This window comes from Mytilus californianus, unplaced genomic scaffold (assembly GCF_021869535.1).
Source record: "Mytilus californianus isolate M0D057914Y unplaced genomic scaffold, xbMytCali1.0.p SCAF_8, whole genome shotgun sequence".
In the NCBI taxonomy this organism is placed as follows: Eukaryota; Metazoa; Mollusca; class Bivalvia; order Mytilida; family Mytilidae; genus Mytilus; species Mytilus californianus.
In genome coordinates this window covers 98,023,299-98,042,284 of record NW_026262734.1, presented here as the reverse complement: position 1 = coordinate 98,042,284, position 18,986 = coordinate 98,023,299, and the positions used below count along the sequence as shown (strand labels likewise).

Genomic DNA, 18,986 nt, shown 5'->3' with positions numbered 1-18,986 from the left:
TATAAATATAATAGTAACTTCACCTACAATATACCAGTTCAATTCACTTTCTAACCTAGGAATAATGTTAATTGCATATATATTACCATTATTCCTAAAGTCTGAATACGTAGTTAAATTTATCTTGTACTTATACATAATATACACATATACAGATAAATTTAATACAATTGCATTACATGTCTCTGATATATATTAGTCCCATTTATTTACATAATCACTGTCATTTTGTTTGTCCATGATTGTAGGGTAGCGTCATCTAATGCCGACAGAATTAGACTACTGGCCGGAGGGGCAGCATATATAAACTGTTATCATTATCATTAAACTGCTATTGAATTAAAATATGATATATGGATAAGAGCAAGAACAAATTCAATGGGTGAAAATGTTTAGATATGAAAGAGTATTGCCTCAAAAATATCAAAAATGAATTAATAAAAATAAAAAAATAAAAAAGGGGCGGACGGGTCCATTGTATATACCTATAGCGGCCTGTGATCCCAATGATGATGACTTGTCCATTTTGTCATACGTGGTATGGGAGAGGATTAGTATCTCGAGACAGAGACATATGTCTCTGCTCGAGATTAGTATAGTCATTGTGTATGTTATCCAATACATTTGGGCTGGGACCTATAACCAAGGATTTGTATAGTAAGATCTAACTATACAAATCACTCAGGGCCTTGCAATAACTAATCTGTACCAGTCTTTGGGTTAAAAAGAAATAACATATTTGAATTTAAAAGAGATGAAATACACACATCAAACTTAATTCCTTTTGTGATAATGTCAGGCCCAAAGTACAAAAATAGACCAAAATAAGGAGATGGTATTATTAGTTCACAAAAAAATTAGATTTTTTTTCAAGATTCCCGCCAAATGTGCAAGAAACATAACTGTAGTTATCTCCCCTTTATCGTTAGAACTTATTAGACGATAAATCATTGATTATAGTGTGTCTTGGAGTGAAAAGATGCAGGAAAAGAAATTTGATAATGACAAATGGAATTGCAAAGTGAAACATCAGTCATGCAAAGATAAGATCTTTTCCATTTAAGGAGAAAAAAGATGTTAAGATTTCATTTTGAGTAAATGACATGCGCACGTACGCTTCCGGGTATGTTACAGGAAGCAAAGGAGGGCGTTATATTTATCAGTGCAACAAGAGTGCCGGCAACCCTTCCCCTTTTCAAAAGATCTATCAAGGGTAGGTTTAACAAAACAACAGCAAATTTATTTATTGTGTCACAGAAAGATTTTTTTGCAGAGAAACTTGAAAAGTTATTGAAATAGCGCTGCTTTACCGGCATGTCACATGTTTACAATTTTCTTTCAGATGGCTTTTCGTATCAGAACATCGAAATATCGGCATGTATTTGGCAAACCATTAAAAAGAGATCAGTGCTATGACAACATTAGAGTGTCCAAAATATCTTGGGATAGTACATTATGCAGTGTGAATCCTAAATACATAGCCATTATTACAGAGGCTGCTGGTGGGGGAGCCTTCTTAGTTCTGCCTTTATCAAAGGTGAGTCACATTGTTTTTTGATGATGAAGTGCATACTTTTTGATGATTAATTGTTAAGGTGTGTAAATGTTACAAAGATGATTATCCAATGTCATATGTATAAATTATGTTGATATTAAAATGTAGATATAAATATCAAACCACATCTGACATGATTTTAAAAGTGTGTTTACTTTTATCCGACAGACCCTTATATGTCAAGACCTTTAATATTCTTCAGTGTTAAAATGGAAATCATTGAAACAAAAGTACTGTATGCAAATTAAAACTGGCACTATCCATATCACGAAATTTGACAAGTGGATCAAAACCTGCAGAGCTCCAGATAAGCTGCGTGTTTGCGTGATTACGCAATACAAACAATTGAAAACCCAATTCAATTGACAATTGCAGCGTTCAAAAACCCAAATATATGTCAAAACTATGCGATCTAAAATTGATTAAACAGGGGTCTCATATATATACATATATATATATTGGTTTGAAAGTAAGTCTACTGCAAGCCTCTGAGACAACAAAATTACAATATGTACAAGTGTTTGGGGCCAAAAGGAACCCAAAATATTCGGCTGTCAGCAGTGACAATATAAAATGAGAGAGCTGAACATATGGATATCATCGATGAAAATTTACACATTGCCTCTGATATTGAATGTGATGATAATGAAGCAGAGTCTGACTCACACTTCAATCTTATAAATCATGACAACATTTTGTTCAAGACTATTTACCATACTTGGAAAAATGAAAAGCCGACAATCAATGTCAACAAATTTTTATAATCATGATAATAACTCTCCAACAAATACATGTACCAGGGGGTGATCATATGTGCTTCTAGAAAGGTAGTTAGTTACTGCCCCACTAGTAACACCAGTTTATTAAAATTGACAGAAAATACAACACCAGCAGAAAAGTTGAAACAAACCAGACACAAATTAAACAGGAAAATTGCTTGTCAGTGTTTAAACCAAATAAAATGGCTATCACATACATGACATACATACATTTGTACTTGAAAGAAACATATTTAAGATAAAAGGGGATGAACATCTTTTTTTGATATTATGACATTATGACATGCCTCAATTCAAATTTTAGATGATGAAAAAACCCTATACATTCAGGAGATTGGTGGTGAAAAACCCTATTTCATATTTGCTTGAGGGGTGAATTGGAATTGATAATGCAAATTGAAAAAACTGTTTCACTCAATTACATCAAAATTTGTTAGGTAAAAAACTCAATTTGTGAATTTTTATCTGGAACTCTGAAACCTGCAGGATGGCTGATCTTTATACGTTTTTGGTTAATTTATACACAATTTTCTAGAATTGGTAAGATTTAGAGCTTGTAGATTAAAATCATGTACATGTAGATGCCAGGGCTTACAAAATGGTCTTTTTGTCTGGACTTAACCAAGTAAATTATATATGGTCTTTTTGTCCGGACTTAACCAAGTAAATTATATATTTAACCAAAAGAAAAAGACCAACAGACAAACAACAGTACACAAAACACATCATAGAAAACTAAAGATTGAGCAACACGAACCCCACCAAAAACTGGGGGTGATTTCAGGTGCTCCGGAAGGGTAAGCAATTCCTGCTCCACATATGGCACCTGGTGTGTTGCTCATGTTAGTACAAACCTGGTGATAAGTCTAATTCGGTAGGTCGCATTCGGGAAAAAGAGGACAGGATTGTAGTTACGACAATTGGAACATATCCGTTGTCATCTGTGAAACAGGTATTCCATAATGGTCAACCAACTTGTGATGGCGTCCATACAAAATTTGTAAGTTTAAAAAATTTGAAGATTAAGGGGAGATAATTCAAATCTTGAATTGAAAATTAAAATCAAACAAATTTACTTTTACAAGTAAATATTTAAAATAACTTGTAAGTAAATAAACATGACTTGTATAAGTATCCCCCTGGCTGCTTGTACAAAATGTAAACTTAAAAAATTAAAATACAAAAAAGATCTTTGTAAGGGAAAAATGTTTTATGGTTTTCAACATGTTCAACAGATAGGAAAAACATCTTTTCCAATGTTTTATTGTGCTAGAGCCTAGGATTTCAGCCCTTGCTGACATATATCATCTTACTACAATCAGTATATATCTTGATTATTTTCTTTAATTTTAGATGCATGTAGTCAAAGGTTTAATGGTTACCCCTCTTTTCACCCTAAGGGAATAAATAAAACTGTAAAGCAAGGGACATGATGGAATGATTTGTCATTTTTGTCTGAAAATTTTAATAGAAAAGAATAGAAAAAAATGCTAAATTTTCCGTTAATGACTATGATGACAAAAGCAAAACTTATAATTATTAATATTAAGATTTTCTGTTTGGTGATAGAATTCTGTAACACTTTAGTACAATATTTATAAGTGAACACTTTTTCCAAATCATTTTAAATTCTTTGTTTTCTAATTTCTCAAATTTAAGGATGTAGTTAGGTCAGGTTTAGGAATTTTTGATCGGACTCCTTGTCATTTCCAAAATTTAAGCAGATTCTAGATTTTTTTCTTATGATTTGAGACACAAATAATGCCAATGCTTAATATAAGGTAAAAGTCGGGGCCAATGCTAAATATAAGGTAAAAGTCAGAGTTAGCCTTTTCCTGCCATTTTTCTCGAAAAGAAGTTCCATAACCAATCAATATTTTTAGCTTATTTTTTTCCTTAACTGATGCTCTTCTGACTTATACATGTAGTACCAATTTTAAATTCTAGATTTTTTTAATTTCACCTAAGTACATCCTTAACATGTTTAAAAGTAGTCTAGACAAGTTGTGAGTAAATTTGTCAATAAATTCAACTGACAGACAGTACTACAAATGTATTAGCAATAGGTCGAACAAATATATACTTATTTCCTGCCTCCTAGCAGAAATAGATAGGGTTGGTAGGTCTTTAGGTATATTTATAGATAAACATAAACCGTTTATATTGATATGGGCTCTGGAAAATATTCTGGATTTAAACAGTGTTTAACCCAAAAAGTCCATTAAATGTGTAAAATTTGTTAGGGTATTAGTATTTTTTTTCATCTAATACACTGAGTGACACTAGGGAATACAATGAATACAGTTAAAAACCACTCTTAAGTGAAATTTAATTTATATAAATCAGCTTTTTCCTCATATAACCTAGTATCCTGTGAAATTTACATCTATATATAAAGTTAGGCCCCAAAAAATGATACATGTGTTTCCGCTAACCCTACATGTACCTACCCTAATTTTTAGTGCCTACCCTAACACTTTTTATGCCATTTTGGAACAAGCACTGTTAAAGTCAGACATATTCCCTAGTAGTAACCAGCTAAAAAATGTTTGTAAACTAAAATGATATTGCCTACCTACCTACCCTATTTTTTTTTTCAGCATGTTAGCAGAAACACATGTATTATTTTTTTTGGCATAAGTAGAAAATCTGTTGTATTAAGTCATGAGAGTTGTCAAGTGTTAACCTTGAAAAAATTTAACCTCGTAATTTCATCAATTGAAATTTTTGATTTGTATTTTTATTAGAATTTGCTACATCCTGCTTTTTACATAATACATTCTTTTTAAGGATGTATTACCCCAAAAATGAGTCCATAAAACATAATCCAAGGCTGGTTATTTTAACCTTTATAACTGTTAAAAACATTTGACAAATTTATGTAAGGCCAAACTTATTTGTTCATGTTGGTTTATTGTCCCTTTGATCACTGTTGATTTGAATTATTACATTTTTATTGACAAGAGAAAGTTTTAAAACAAATAATTTTCCCATAGCAAACAAAAAACATATAAGAATATCACTTTTTTATTTTATTGTTAAAAATTTGAAATTCAAAGTGTATGCCTAGTTAAAAAAGAGTATATGTACACAAATTGAATTTTTGTGAAGCTAGACATAGAGCTTGCTGCATGTAAACATGGTAAATCCATTTGCCCTTTGCTCTCTTAGATGTGACACCAAATGGTCTAAAACATGACTTGTTGACAGAAAAAAAATAATTAAAAAAATAAACTGAAAAATGGAAAGAGCACCTTACTGCTTTAAATTATTGCATTTGCTGGCTACGTGTATTTTTTAAAATCAGGGTAAGGACAGGATGGAAGGATTTAAAAAGTCAATGGCCTGATTGTTTTTCCCTTTTAAAAATCTGATTAAAAAATATAAATTGAAGTGGCCTAAAATCTATTGTACTTGAAGTTTTAAGAAGTACAGACAAACAGGAAGGATGTATAACAGGAACTGATCATATGAGGAAGAAATCATACTAATACATTGTTTTACAGGTTTAATAAGATTATTATTAGTATGTTGACATAACATTTTGGTTAAGGCCATAGTTATTATATATTTAGTTTTACGAAATTTTCTTACAAAACCAATGGGTAGGAGGACGAAAAAATCAAAAAAAAAATCAAATATTTTCTTTTTTTGTTTGTTTGTTTTACGGACACCTATAAACAAAAAAAGAATGTGCTGTGACCATGGATTGATTTAATACTCTTTAAAATATGTCAGTATCTATGTGCTTTATCTGGAATTAAAATGAATTCCAATTCAAGTAATACTTTTTTTAATTTTTTTTTACAATACAACAGACATGACAATGACAGTTCAATGTTCATTTTTTTTACGTTTTAACTTTTCCTGGTCTCAGGTTTTATTCCTCTACCGATGCATCCTTCACATATGGGCTGCACAATACTGAAGTCTTCCTTGAGCTGAACTATTTCAGGATTGTTTGCAATGTCTTCAAAGTCCTGGCAAAAAAGGCAAACATCATTGAAAACCTGTGTGATACATGTACCTATTTAAAATAAAAGATGAAAAAAATCTCAGAAATTGTTTCATTTATGCTAGTGATTCAATCATATCATGCCACTTTTTCTGCCTTGTACATTTTGTTTAAAACTGAAAAAATACAATTTAGATTCCAAAATTGTTTGAGTGTTTGTGTATAAGGGGTTTGATTCCCTCCTCTAGGAGACATTCAAATGATATCCTGGGGCAAAGTTGGACAGACTATCCTAAGTAACTTAGATTTTGCAAAGAGGACTGTTTGCTGAACTACTAATATGTTTTTTTTCACATATGATATAGAAAAAAATCTCAATAAATATTGTTTTCATGCATTCACAAACATGACAAACACACAAATGTTGCATACTTTCATATTTAAGAATTGCTTTTCATCTTGATGAAATTCAAATTTAAAACTTCATACCTGCAAAATAAGTCACCTCCATCGGACTTTCACAGGACAACGATTCCCACCAACTATACAGAACCACTGTGCCATGTTGGCCAAAAACATTCAAGTCTTTTCTGACATTGATTGCCAAGCGTAAAGTCCTATTCTTTCAAGCGCTGTGCAGAGTGGATTGAAAAATACAGCTAAAAACCAAATTAAATTTTTTTACAGCAAAGTACCGCAGCGGCGGAAAAAAATCAATAAAAAAATCATTGTTTTCCAATTTTATTTTTTTTCCAATTCGGCAAAATTTAGGGTCGGCGGATTCGTAAAACTAAAATAAAATAACTATGGCCTAAATATGATGTTTATCCTCTCTCTTTATTATCTATTGGTTTTGGGTCATTAAGTCGTCGAATTGATTGATAATAATTCAATGACAAAATTTAGTTAGTCAACAGGAAAAAGCCTTCAAATGAGCTTTATTTAGGGCATGACATATCTGTCCTAAGTCTACTGCCTGCATAAAAATAATTTGGGTTAAGAAAGACTTTGAAGGGAGCAATAGAACCAGCATTTTTATACGACCGCAAAAATTGAAAATTTTTTGGTCGTATATTGGTATGACGTTGGCGTCGTCGTCGTCGTCGTCGTCTGGCGTCGTCCGAAGACACATTGGTTTTCGCACTCTAACTTTAGTTTAAGTGAATGGATCTCCATGAAATTTTACCATAAGGTTCAATACCATGAAAGGAAGGTTGGGATTGATTTTGGGGGTTATGGTACCAACAGTTAAGGAATTAGGGGCCAAAAAGGGGCCAACAATAAGCATTTTTGTAACTTCCAGACAATAACTTGTGTGTAAGTGTATGGATCTCTCTGACATTGTACCACAAGGTTCCATATCACAAAGGGAAGGCTGTAATTGATTTTGGGGGTAATTGCCTCAAAATGTTAGGAATTAGGGGCCAAAAAAGGGGCAAAAAACAAGCATTTTTCTAGTTTCATGACAATAACTTGTGTGTAAGTGTTTGGATATTTCTGAAATTGTACTACAAGGTTCCATATCACAAAGGGAAAGCTGGAATTGAGTTTGGGGGTAATTGCCCGAAACGTTTAGGAATTGGGGGCCAAAAAGGGGCCAAAAATAAGCATTTTTCTAGTTTCCAGACAATAACTTGTGTTCAAGTGTCTGGATCTCTCTGAAATTGTACTGCAAGGTACCATACCACAAAGGGAAGGCTGAGATTGAGTTTGGGGGTGATGAATCATAAGGGGGTTCAAAAAATTTGGGGGGGGGGAGATTTTTTTTTTTTTCTTTTTTTTTTCTTTTTTTCCTTTTTTTTTTTCTTTTAAAATTTTCCATTTTAAGTTGGTTATTTCTGATTTATATTTAAAAGCAAATAATAATGATATGGTAGGAGATACACACCAAACAGGATGTGTAAATTATTATATAATAAGTATTGTGCAATAGCAAGAAATTTTCAATTGCACAGTATTGCACAATAGCAAGAAATCTTCAATTGCACAGTATTGCGCAATAGCAAGAAATCTTCAATTGCACAGTATTGCGCAATAGCAAGAAATATCCAATAGCACAATATTGCGCAATAGCAAGAAATTGTCAATTGTACAGTATTGCGCAATAGCAAGAAATAATCAATTGCACAGTATTGTGCAAAAGAAGATACTTCGTATAAATTGCTTATTTCTTGATCAATTTCAATGGGGTTTTATTCTTGAATTCTTGGGGTTCTTTAATATGCTGAATCTAACTGTGTATTAAGTTTTTAGATTTTGGGCCCCGTTTTTAAATTGGTCCACATTGAGGTCCAAAGGGTCCAAAATTTTACTTTGTTTGATTTCATCAAAAATTGAATTATTGGGGTTCTTTGATATGCCGAATCTAACCGTGTATTTAGATTCTTAATTTTTGGTTCTGTTTTCAAATTGGTCTACATAAAGGTCCAAAGGGTCCAAAATTAAACTTAGTTTGATTTCAACAAAAATTGAATATATGGGGTTTTTTGATATGCTGAATCTAACCATGTATTTAGATTTTTGATTATGGGCCCAGTTTTCGAGTTGGTCCAAATCGGGGTCCAAAATTAAACTTTGTTTGATTTCAACAAAAATTGAATATATGGGGTTCTTTGATATGCTGAATCTAACCATGTATTTAGATTTTTGATTATGGGCCCAGTTTTCAAGTTGGTCCAAATCGGGGTCCAAAATTAAACTTTGTTTGATTTCAACAAAAATTGAATATATGGGGTTCTTTGATATGCTGAATCTAACCATGTATTTAGATTTTTGATTGTTGGGCCCCGTTATCAACTTTGTCCACATTGAGATCAAAAGGGTCCAAAATTAAACTTTGTTTGATTTCATCAAAAATTGAATATATGGGGTTCTTTGATATGCTGAATCTAACCATGTATTAAGATTTTTGATTATGGGCCCAGTTTTCGAGTTGGTCCAAATCGGGGTCCAAAATTAAACTTTGTTTGATTTCAACAAAAATTGAATATATGGGGTTCTTTGATATGCTGAATCTAACCATGTATTTAGATTTTTGATTATGGGCCCAGTTTTCAAGTTGGTCCAAATCGGGGTCCAAAATTAAACTTTGTTTGATTTCAACAAAAATTGAATATATGGGGTTCTTTGATATGCTGAATCTAACCATGTATTTAGATTTTTGATTGTTGGGCCCCGTTATCAACTTTGTCCACATTGAGATCAAAAGGGTCCAAAATTAAACTTTGTTTGATTTCATCAAAAATTGAATATATGGGGTTCTTTGATATGCTGAATCTAACCATGTATTTAGATTTTTGATTATGGGCCCAGTTTTCAAGTTGGTCCAAATCGGGGTCCAAAATTAAACTTTGTTTGATTTCAACAAAAATTGAATATATGGGGTTCTTTGATATGCTGAATCTAACCATGTATTTAGATTTTTGATTATGGGCCCAGTTTTCAAGTTGGTCCAAATCGGGGTCCAAAATTAAACTTTGTTTGATTTCAACAAAAATGGAATATATGGGGTTCTCTAATATGCTGAATCTAACCGTGTATTAAGTTTTTGGATTTTGGGCCCCGTTTTTAAATTGGTCCACATTGAAGTCCAAAGGGTCCAAAATTTAACTTTGTTTGATTTCATCAAAAATTGAATTATTGGGGTTCTTTGATATGCCGAATCTAACTGTGTATTTAGATTCTTAATTTTTGGTTCCGTTTTCAAATTGGTCTACATAAAGGTCCAAAGGGTCCAAAATTAAACTTAGTTTGATTTTAACAAAAATTGAATTTTTAGGGTTCTTTGATATGCTGAATCTAAACATGTATTTAGATTTTTGATTATGGGCCCAGTTTTCAAGTTGGTCCAAATCGGGGTCCAAAATTAAACTTTGTTTGATTTCAACAAAAATTGAATATATGGGGTTCTTTGATATGCTGAATCTAACCATGTATTTAGATTTTTGATTTTTGGGCCCTGTTATCATTTTTGTCCACATTGAGATCAAAAGGGTCCAAAATTAAACTTTGTTTGATTTCATCAAAAATTGAATTCTTGGGGTTCTTTGATATGCTGAATCTAACCATGTATTTAGATTTTGGATATTGGACCATAATAGGTGAATGTCCAATTTAAAATTTTTAAGTTCTTAGACCACATTCATTCTGTGTCAGAAACCTATGCTGTGTCAAATATTTAATCACAATCCAAATTCAGAGCTGTATCAAGCTTGAATGTTGTGTCCATACTTGCCCCAACTGTTCAGGGTTCGACCTCTGCGGTCGTATCAAGCTGCGCCCTGCGGAGCATTTTATTTATATCTGGGGGAAGTCTATTTGAAAGTCGAACGAACTGTTGATGGAAGGAAACTATTCATATAATAAGTAGTTCGTCAGTGAACTGATGGGAAATTATATAATTATTAGTGAAACGAGTTCTTTACGGGTGTATGTTTCTAAACTGATAAGGTAGAATATCATTTAGATAACATGGGGTCTATCCCTTAACCATATTATGAAAAAGTAGAAGTTTATGATTTTCTCTTCACGTTGAAGAGTTTCCCACCCACACTCTGTCAAAAGTAAATGTAAACTGGTGAGTTTTGTTACACCTGTAAAGATGTGTGCGGCTTTGTAATTTATTTTTATCTATTGTTTTGGGGCATTAAATCCTCAAATTGATCTCTGATGTTAAAATGACAAATTTAGTCATTTTACATGATTTAATAACAGGAAAAAGCATTCAAATGAGATTTAGATATTTATCATGTATATGTCAGGAGTCCGGGGAGGAAGTACATTTCTACATGATCCTAATTTTTTAACAATAAATACATGTACATGTAGATAAACATGATAAAATAGTGCAGGTTTCCACTCCTTTGCTCACACAATTAAGATCACGCACACACAAATAATATTTGTATAAGGTTTAGATTTTACTTTTCCAACATGTCCAAGTTATGTGATTTTATTCATAGAAAAGGGGGATTTCCAGTTTTTGGACAATAACTCAAAAATGCTTTGAGCAGTTTTCAAGAAACTTTGGTCATGTTGGTGACTGGTTTATATCTATTAAAATAAGCTCACTTTAGTTTTTTAAAAATTTCTGATATGACATTGAGAAGTTATGGAACTTTATCTGTTGAAAAAGCGACAGGCGTATCATGCGCTCATGGTGCAGCTCTTTAATTACCATGGTGTTGTCAGATTGTCATTCACTCTTGAGTTTGAATATTTATATCTGTGGTATCTTCTGCCTCTCTTACTGGCACATTTAGAATGTAACTAGATTTATAACAAAAATTTAATTGTTAGGGGGCTGATCAATTTTCTATTTTTTTCTGCAATTCTTCATTTTATAAACCTGGTAATACCATTAATTTAATAAGAAAGTCTGAAAGTAGGGAGCCGAAATGAATTGTGCAAAAATGAGGATTTTTCAGAAATCTTGATTTTATTCAATGAGTTATGCATTGTCGTGATCTTATTGTATTACATGTTCTAACAAACATATAGGTTTTGATATCAGGTACATTCAGGGTTATGTTCTTCTCATATATGTTATGATGGTATGATACTAAACCCCTAACGGGAAGGATTGTGCCTGATATTCATATGATGAAGACATAATCTTTCAATCAGTTTAATTGAAGTCTGGAGCTGGCATGTCAGTTAACTGCTAGTAGTCTGTTGTTATTTATGTATTATTGTCATTTTGTTTATTTTCTTTGGTTACATCTTCTGACATCAGACTCGGACTTCTCTTGAACTGAATTTTAATGTGCGTATTGTTATGCGTTTACTTTTCTACATTGGCTAGAGGTATAGGGGGAGGTTTGAGATCTCATAAACATGTTTAACCCCGCCGCATTTTTGCGCCTGTCCCAAGTCAGGAGCCTCTAGCCTTTGTCAGTCTTGTATTATTTTTAATTTTAGTTTCTTGTGTACAATTTGGAGTTTAGTATGGCGTTCATTATCACTGAACTAGTATATATATTTGTTTAGGGGCCAGCTGAAGGACGCCTCCGGGAGCGGGAATTTCTCGCTGCATTGAAGACCTGTTGGTGACCTGCTGTTGTCTGTTCTATGGTCGGGTTGTTGTCTCTTTGACACATTCCCCATTTCCATTCTCAATTTTACATTGTTTCTAGTCATGGTTTTCATCTGCTGAATCATGTGTGAATTCTGGAAATTACTACATGTAAATATGTAAAATGTTTAGACTAAATGTCATCACAATTTTGGTTTAGGGTTGTTAATTTTGAGGACAATTTTACACAATTGTTTAATGGAATTTTTATTTTTTAGTGAATTGACATAAAAGAAAAATTTAAGGGTTGTGGACTTGCAATTACTCATCAGAAGTACCAACTTCCTTTAAGAAGCGAGATACCCTACTTCAGGTTATTTACGTATTATGTTTTGTTTGCCATTTGAGTCTTAGAAGGAGCAGTTTAATCTTTGTCGTGTTTATTTTTCTTGTTCACTGCCTTGTACAATGCATTTAAATGGACAGTGAAATGTTGTCAAAGGCTTCATTTTGCGGTAAAATGCTTATTGTGAAAATTAGACCCACACTATTATTTCCATGATCTACATGTACAGTAGAATATAATCTTAAGAGTTACCTTTAAGCATGGTAAGCAATGGTAAGTAAAGTTAAATTTGTGAAAGTAAAGCATAAAAAATATAATCAACATCAGAAATATGTATTTTTGACTTTCAGACTGGACGTGTTGAGAGAGATTCTCCCCTGGTATCAGGACACAAGGCAGCAGTATTAGATATAGAATGGTGTCCCCATAATGATGATATTATTGCTAGTTGTTCTGAAGATTGTTATGTGAAAGTCTGGCAGATCCCCGAGGGTGGTGTTATCAAACCTCTAACAGAACCAATTGTAGATTTACTAGGACATCAAAAGAGAGTTGGTGTTGTAAAATGGCATCCCACAGCACAGAATATTCTCCTCAGTGGAGGTTTGTTTGTCATATTAGTATTAGATTTGGCCAAAAAATTGAAAATATATGTCTATTTAAAGTTACATCATAAAAAAAAAAGGTACACGTGTCGATATTTCCATTTTTTTTCTCATTTTATTTTTATACGACCGCAAAAAAATTTTGTGGTCGTATATTGGTATGACGTTGGCGTCGTCGTCCGAATACATATTGGTTTTCGCACTCTAACTTTAGTTTAAGTGAATGGATCTTTTTGAAATTTGACCATAAGGTTAAATACCACAAAAGGAAGGTTGGGATTGATTTTGGGGGTTATGGTACCAACAGTTAAGGAATTAGGGGCCAAAAAGGGGCCAAAAATGAGCATTTTCTAGTTTCCAGACAATAACTGTGGAACGGTGTATGGATCTCTCTGAAATTATACTACAAGTTTCCATACCACAAAGGGATGGTTAGGATTTGCTTTGGGGGGTTATGGCTCAAACCGTTTAGGAATTAGGGGCAAAAAAGGGGGAAAAACAAGGTTGTCCTGGTTAATGGACAAATACTTTAGTACAAAACATAATTTAAAGCAGTGTAAGGGAGATAAATCAAATACATCATTGAAATTATCTCCCTTACACTGCTTTTAAATTATGTATAAAGTAATGGTTAATGAACAATAAAGATAATCTAAAACAGTGTAAGGGAGGTAATCCAAATACAACGTTTTGGTTACTTCCCTTACACTGCTTTTAAATTATGTTTAAAGAAATGCATATTTATAAAGGAAGACCAGTAAAAATATCTGCAAATGTTTTCATCTTTTTTTTTTACAAAAAAATCCATATGAAAGATTTGACACTATATTTTTATTAATTCTATTATAAAATAGATTAACATGATTAAGTTAGCACTATGGTAAATTTAAATGGGTAATTATGGTTGCCATCTCCATTGGAAATTTGAATTGAGATTATGACCATATCTTGAGGGAAAGAATTTTTTTGGGGGAAAAAGGGGGGGGGGGGGGATAAAAAGAAATTGTGGGGGGCCAATTTTTTCTCATTTCAGATTTCAGAAATTAAAAAGAATTATTCTTCAAATATTATTTTTTTTTCAAATTTCAAATATTAAAAAATTTCAAGAAGTAATCTTTAATTGCACAGTATGGCGCATTAGATTTGTAAAATCTTTGATCACATTTATTTATTTGTTATGCCGAATCTAACAGTGTATTTAGATTTTTAATTTTGGGTCTAGTTTTCAAATTGGTCTACATTAATGTCCAAAGGGTCCAAAATTAAACTTTGTTTGATTTTAGCAAAAATTGAATATATGAGGTTCTTTGATATGCTGAATCTAAACATGTATTTAGATTTTTGATTTTTGGCCCAGTTTTCAAGTTGGTCCAAATTGGGGTCCAAAATTAAACTTTGTTTGATTTCAACAAAAATTGAATATATGGGGTTCTTTGATATGCTGAATCTAACCATGTATTTAGATTTTTTATTTGTGGACCCCGTTATCTAATTGGTTCATATTGAGGTCAAAAGGGTCCAAAATTAAACTTTGTTTGATTTCATCTAAAATTGAATTATTGGGGTTCTTTGATATTCCAAATCTAACCGTGTATTTAGGTTTTTAATTTTGGGTCCTGTTTTTTAAATTGGTCTACATTGAGGTCCAAAGGGTCCAAAATTAAACTTAGTTTGATTTTAACAAAAATTGAATTCTTGGGGTTCTTTGATTTGCTGAATCTAAACATGTGTTTAGATTTTTGATTATGGGCCCAGTTTTCAAGTTGGTCCAAGATAGGGTCCAGTATTTAAACTTTGTTTGATTTCAACAAAAATTGAATATATGGGGTTCTTTGATATGCTGAATCTAAACATGTATTTAGATTTTTGATTATGGGCCCAGTTTTCAAGTTGGTCCAAATTGGGGTCCAAAATTAAACTTTGTTTGATTTCAACAAAAATTGAATATATGAGGTTCTTTGATATGCTGAATCTAACCATGTATTTAGATTTTTGATTATGGGCCCAGTTTTCAAGTTGGTCCAAGATAGGGTCCAGTATTTAAACTTTGTTTGATTTCAACAAAAATTGAATATATGGGGTTCTTTGATATGCTGAATCTAAACATGTATTTAGATTTTTGATTATGGGCCCAGTTTTCAAGTTGGTCCAAATTGGGGTCCAAAATTAAACTTTGTTTGATTTCAACAAAAATTGAATATATGAGGTTCTTTGATATGCTGAATCTAACCATGTATTTAGATTTTTTATTTGTAGGCCCCGCTATCAAATTGGTTCATATTGAGGTCAAAAGGGTCCAAAATTAAACTTTGTTTGATTTCATCGAAAATTGAATTATTGGGGTTCTTTGATATGCCAAATCTAACCGTGTTTTTAGATTTTTAATTTGGGTCCCGTTTTTTAAATTGGTCTTCATTGAGGTCCAAAGGGTCCAAAATTAAACTTAGTTTGATTTTAACAAAAATTGAATTCTTGGGGTTCTTTGATATGCTGAATCTAAACATGTGTTTAGATTTTTGATTATTGGCCCAGTTTTCAAGTTGGTCCAAGTTGGGGTCCAAAATTAAACTTTTTTTGATTTCAACAAAAATTGAATATATGGGGTTCTTTGATATGCTGAATCTAACCATGAATTTAGAATTTTTATTTGTGGGCCCCGTTATCAAATTGGTTCATATATATTGAGGTCAAAAGGGTCCAAAATTAAACTTTGTTTGATTACATCAAAAATTGAATTATTGGGGTTCTTTGATATTCCCAATCTAACCGTGTATTTAGATTTTTAATTTTAAGTCCCGTTTTTTAAATTGGTCTACATTAAGGTCCAAAGGGTCAATATATAAACTTAGTTTGATTTTAGCAAAAATTGAATTCTTGGGGTTCTTTGATATGCTGAATCTAAACATGTGTTTAGATTTTTGATTATGGGCCCAGTTTTCAAGTTTGTCCAAGTTGGGGTCCAAAATTAAACTTTGTTTGATTTTAACAAAAATTGAATATATGGGGTTCTTTGATATGCTGAATCTTACCATGTATTTTGATTTTGGACATTGGACCATAATAGGTAAATTAAAAAAATTCAAGTTCTTAGACCACATTCTTTCTGTGTCAGAAACCTATGCTGTGTCAAATATTTAATAACAATCCAAATTCAGAGCTGTATCAAGCTTGAATGTTGTGTCCATACTTGCCCCAACTGTTCAGGGTTCGACCTCTGCGGTCGTATCAAGCTGCGCCCCAGCGAAGCATTTTATTTGCGATATGATTTTGAGTCATGCGGTCTGTATTGCCTTGGTCCTAGTTGTCCATAGGCAGAGTTTATCAGTATTTTTAATGATTGGATTATTTCCCTTGGTTATTGGTTGGGAATAAAGGGTGGCAAAGTGTTTATTTCATCACGAGAGAGTTGTGACTTTCCTTAAAACAGCTGTCATATTCAAGATTCACTCAAATTAGGGTCGGTTGGGTAACTGTAAACAGACATATATTTTTTTTGGCCTTATTAATATTCTCCTCAGTAGAGGTTTGTTGGTCATATATTAGTATTAGATTATAAATATTCTCCTCAGTGGAGGTTTGTTTATCATATATTAGTATTAGATTATCAATATTCTACTCAGTGGAGGTTTGTTTGTCATATATTAGTATTAGCTTATCTGTGGTTCTGCAAACAAGACAGAGTTTCTCTGCTACAATCTCATTGTTTAATTTGTAGGGAGGTAAACTTGATGCAAGATGTAGCCTAGAAACTTCCTGAAGTTGCAGGACCACAGTTAATCTGTATATCACTATTTTCCTGAGCAATGTCAATGATGTTGGGCTTATTATGTCATCACCTTATCACTCTACATGACCAAAATAAACCAGCTCAGTATAGTAGCTTCAGATGGAAAATTATCACACACATATTAGAAATCAAATTAATATTTAAGAAAACAACAATAATATTTGATTTTATTGTTCAAATGCAACATTTTTTCAATTACGAGTCAATGAGATAGCAACAGAACAACACAAAATATAATAGAAAATACATCTACACTATAGTAATTTTTGTGTGCAAAATATCGATTCATGAGAGAGTAATTTAAGATATTTTGTAAATTAAGTAATTAATGGTTGAAATGAAGCAAGTTTTGTCCTATTTGAAATTAAAGTTTTCATTTTAAACGTATGACTCTTAGCTTGCTACAAATATTACATGATTTACACAATATTTCATACACAAAAGGGGCTTTAGTGGCAGAGTGGTCGTAGTAGTCCAAGCCTGTCAACACTGAGGTTGTGAGTTCGAACCTGGCCTGCATGTGGCAGATGCTCTTGGCTCCAATCTTGATTGACTAGGATTGTCAGATTGCCGAATGTTGGGGGTTCTCTCTTTAGGCACTTCGGCTTCGTCCACCAATAAAAACTGATCGCCATGAAATAGCCAACCGTGCTGAAAGTGGCTTTAAACATCAATCAATCAATCAATCATATATACACATAATAAAATGTTTTCCTTTTCCAGGTCAAGACAATATTATAATGATTTGGAATGTAGGAACTGGTGAAGCTGTTGTACAGATAGATTCTCCTGATCACATCTTATCAGCATCATGGAATTACGATGGGTCAAAATTTGTAACTACGTGTAAAGATAAAATGATGAGAGTGTACAATCCACGAACAGGAGATATGTTAGGCGTAAGTATCATCTGTCCCTAGGTGTACATTTGAAGGATCATTTAGATATACCCTTTGACCTGTCATGTATTTGTGATCAAGGTGATGGAAGATCAGGAAATATGTGGAAGGGTCTTATAGATATACCTTTTGACCCTTGTATGTGTGTATGTTTGTCCATACATAAGTTTTTCCTCACATAGAAGCTGATTTTGTTCTCTTTAAAAGTCAGTGAATCAGGATTCTTGAATGTGAATAAAAGGAGATGTTGGGTATATAAAATATGTATTATAGACATGATAGAATAACAAACCATTCATGATTATGTTCAGTAAAAGGTCACAATTTTGTAAAAGTTAATTGAGGTACTGTAAATTCAGAAATTATTGCGTGCATTTATTAATGCGATTTTGTTATTTTATACTAAAATGCAATTTTAATTTTTGTGATATTAAGAAAAACCCTGTCTAGTTCATATAAAAAATTTCAAAATGCGAGTTTAAATTATTGCGATTATAACACTTTCGCATTTTTCGCAATAATTTCTGAATTTACAGTACTTGATCAGCATTTTAGAGTGTTAAATGTTTTATTAGGATGTGTAAATAATTTAGCCGTATATGGCATGTTAATGGTCCAAATTTTTAAACCTTATAATTTCCTTTCCTGTGGGTACTCTCATTTGACAATTAATTCCTTATTGGACAAAATAAGGAAGGAAAACATAAGATATTTGTCAACACACTAACATTATATCAAATATTTAAAGTGGATTTTCATACAAGGCATACATGTAGAACTTTCAACATTTGACTAGCATTAAAAGAAAACTATATTCATAGTTCAGTTGGTTTTTTTCTGGTCCTGATTTAGTTTTTTTTCCCATATCGTCCAATTGTACCTTGATAAAATTTACATATATTTATCCTGCAATGTATCTTTCAACAATACAATACAGTTCTACAGATAACAAAGAGTGATATGCCTAAAGTATAAATAGAATTGGGAATGGAAACAGGAAACGTGTCAAAGAGGCAACAACTCCACCAAAGAGCTGAAAACAGCCCA

The 18,986-nt window shown here is 32.3% G+C and overlaps 1 protein-coding gene across 3 annotated transcripts in view; it reads left to right on the top strand.

The window, feature by feature from the left end:
* The first annotated feature begins 1,093 nt into the window (after positions 1–1,093).
* Positions 1,094–18,986, top strand: part of LOC127712253 (coronin-1B-like) — a 37,369-nt gene continuing 19,476 nt past the window's right edge. For 2 of the 3 annotated variants that reach the window (XM_052218582.1, XM_052218584.1), the window contains exons 1-3: positions 1,322–1,537; positions 12,999–13,251; positions 17,764–17,939. In XM_052218582.1, coding sequence (XP_052074542.1) covers positions 1,322–1,537; positions 12,999–13,251; positions 17,764–17,939 — 645 coding nt within the window. Of the gene's footprint in view, positions 1,214–1,321; positions 1,538–12,998; positions 13,252–17,763; positions 17,940–18,986 lie in introns of those variants that run through there. The other variant, XM_052218583.1, reaches the window with a different exon arrangement.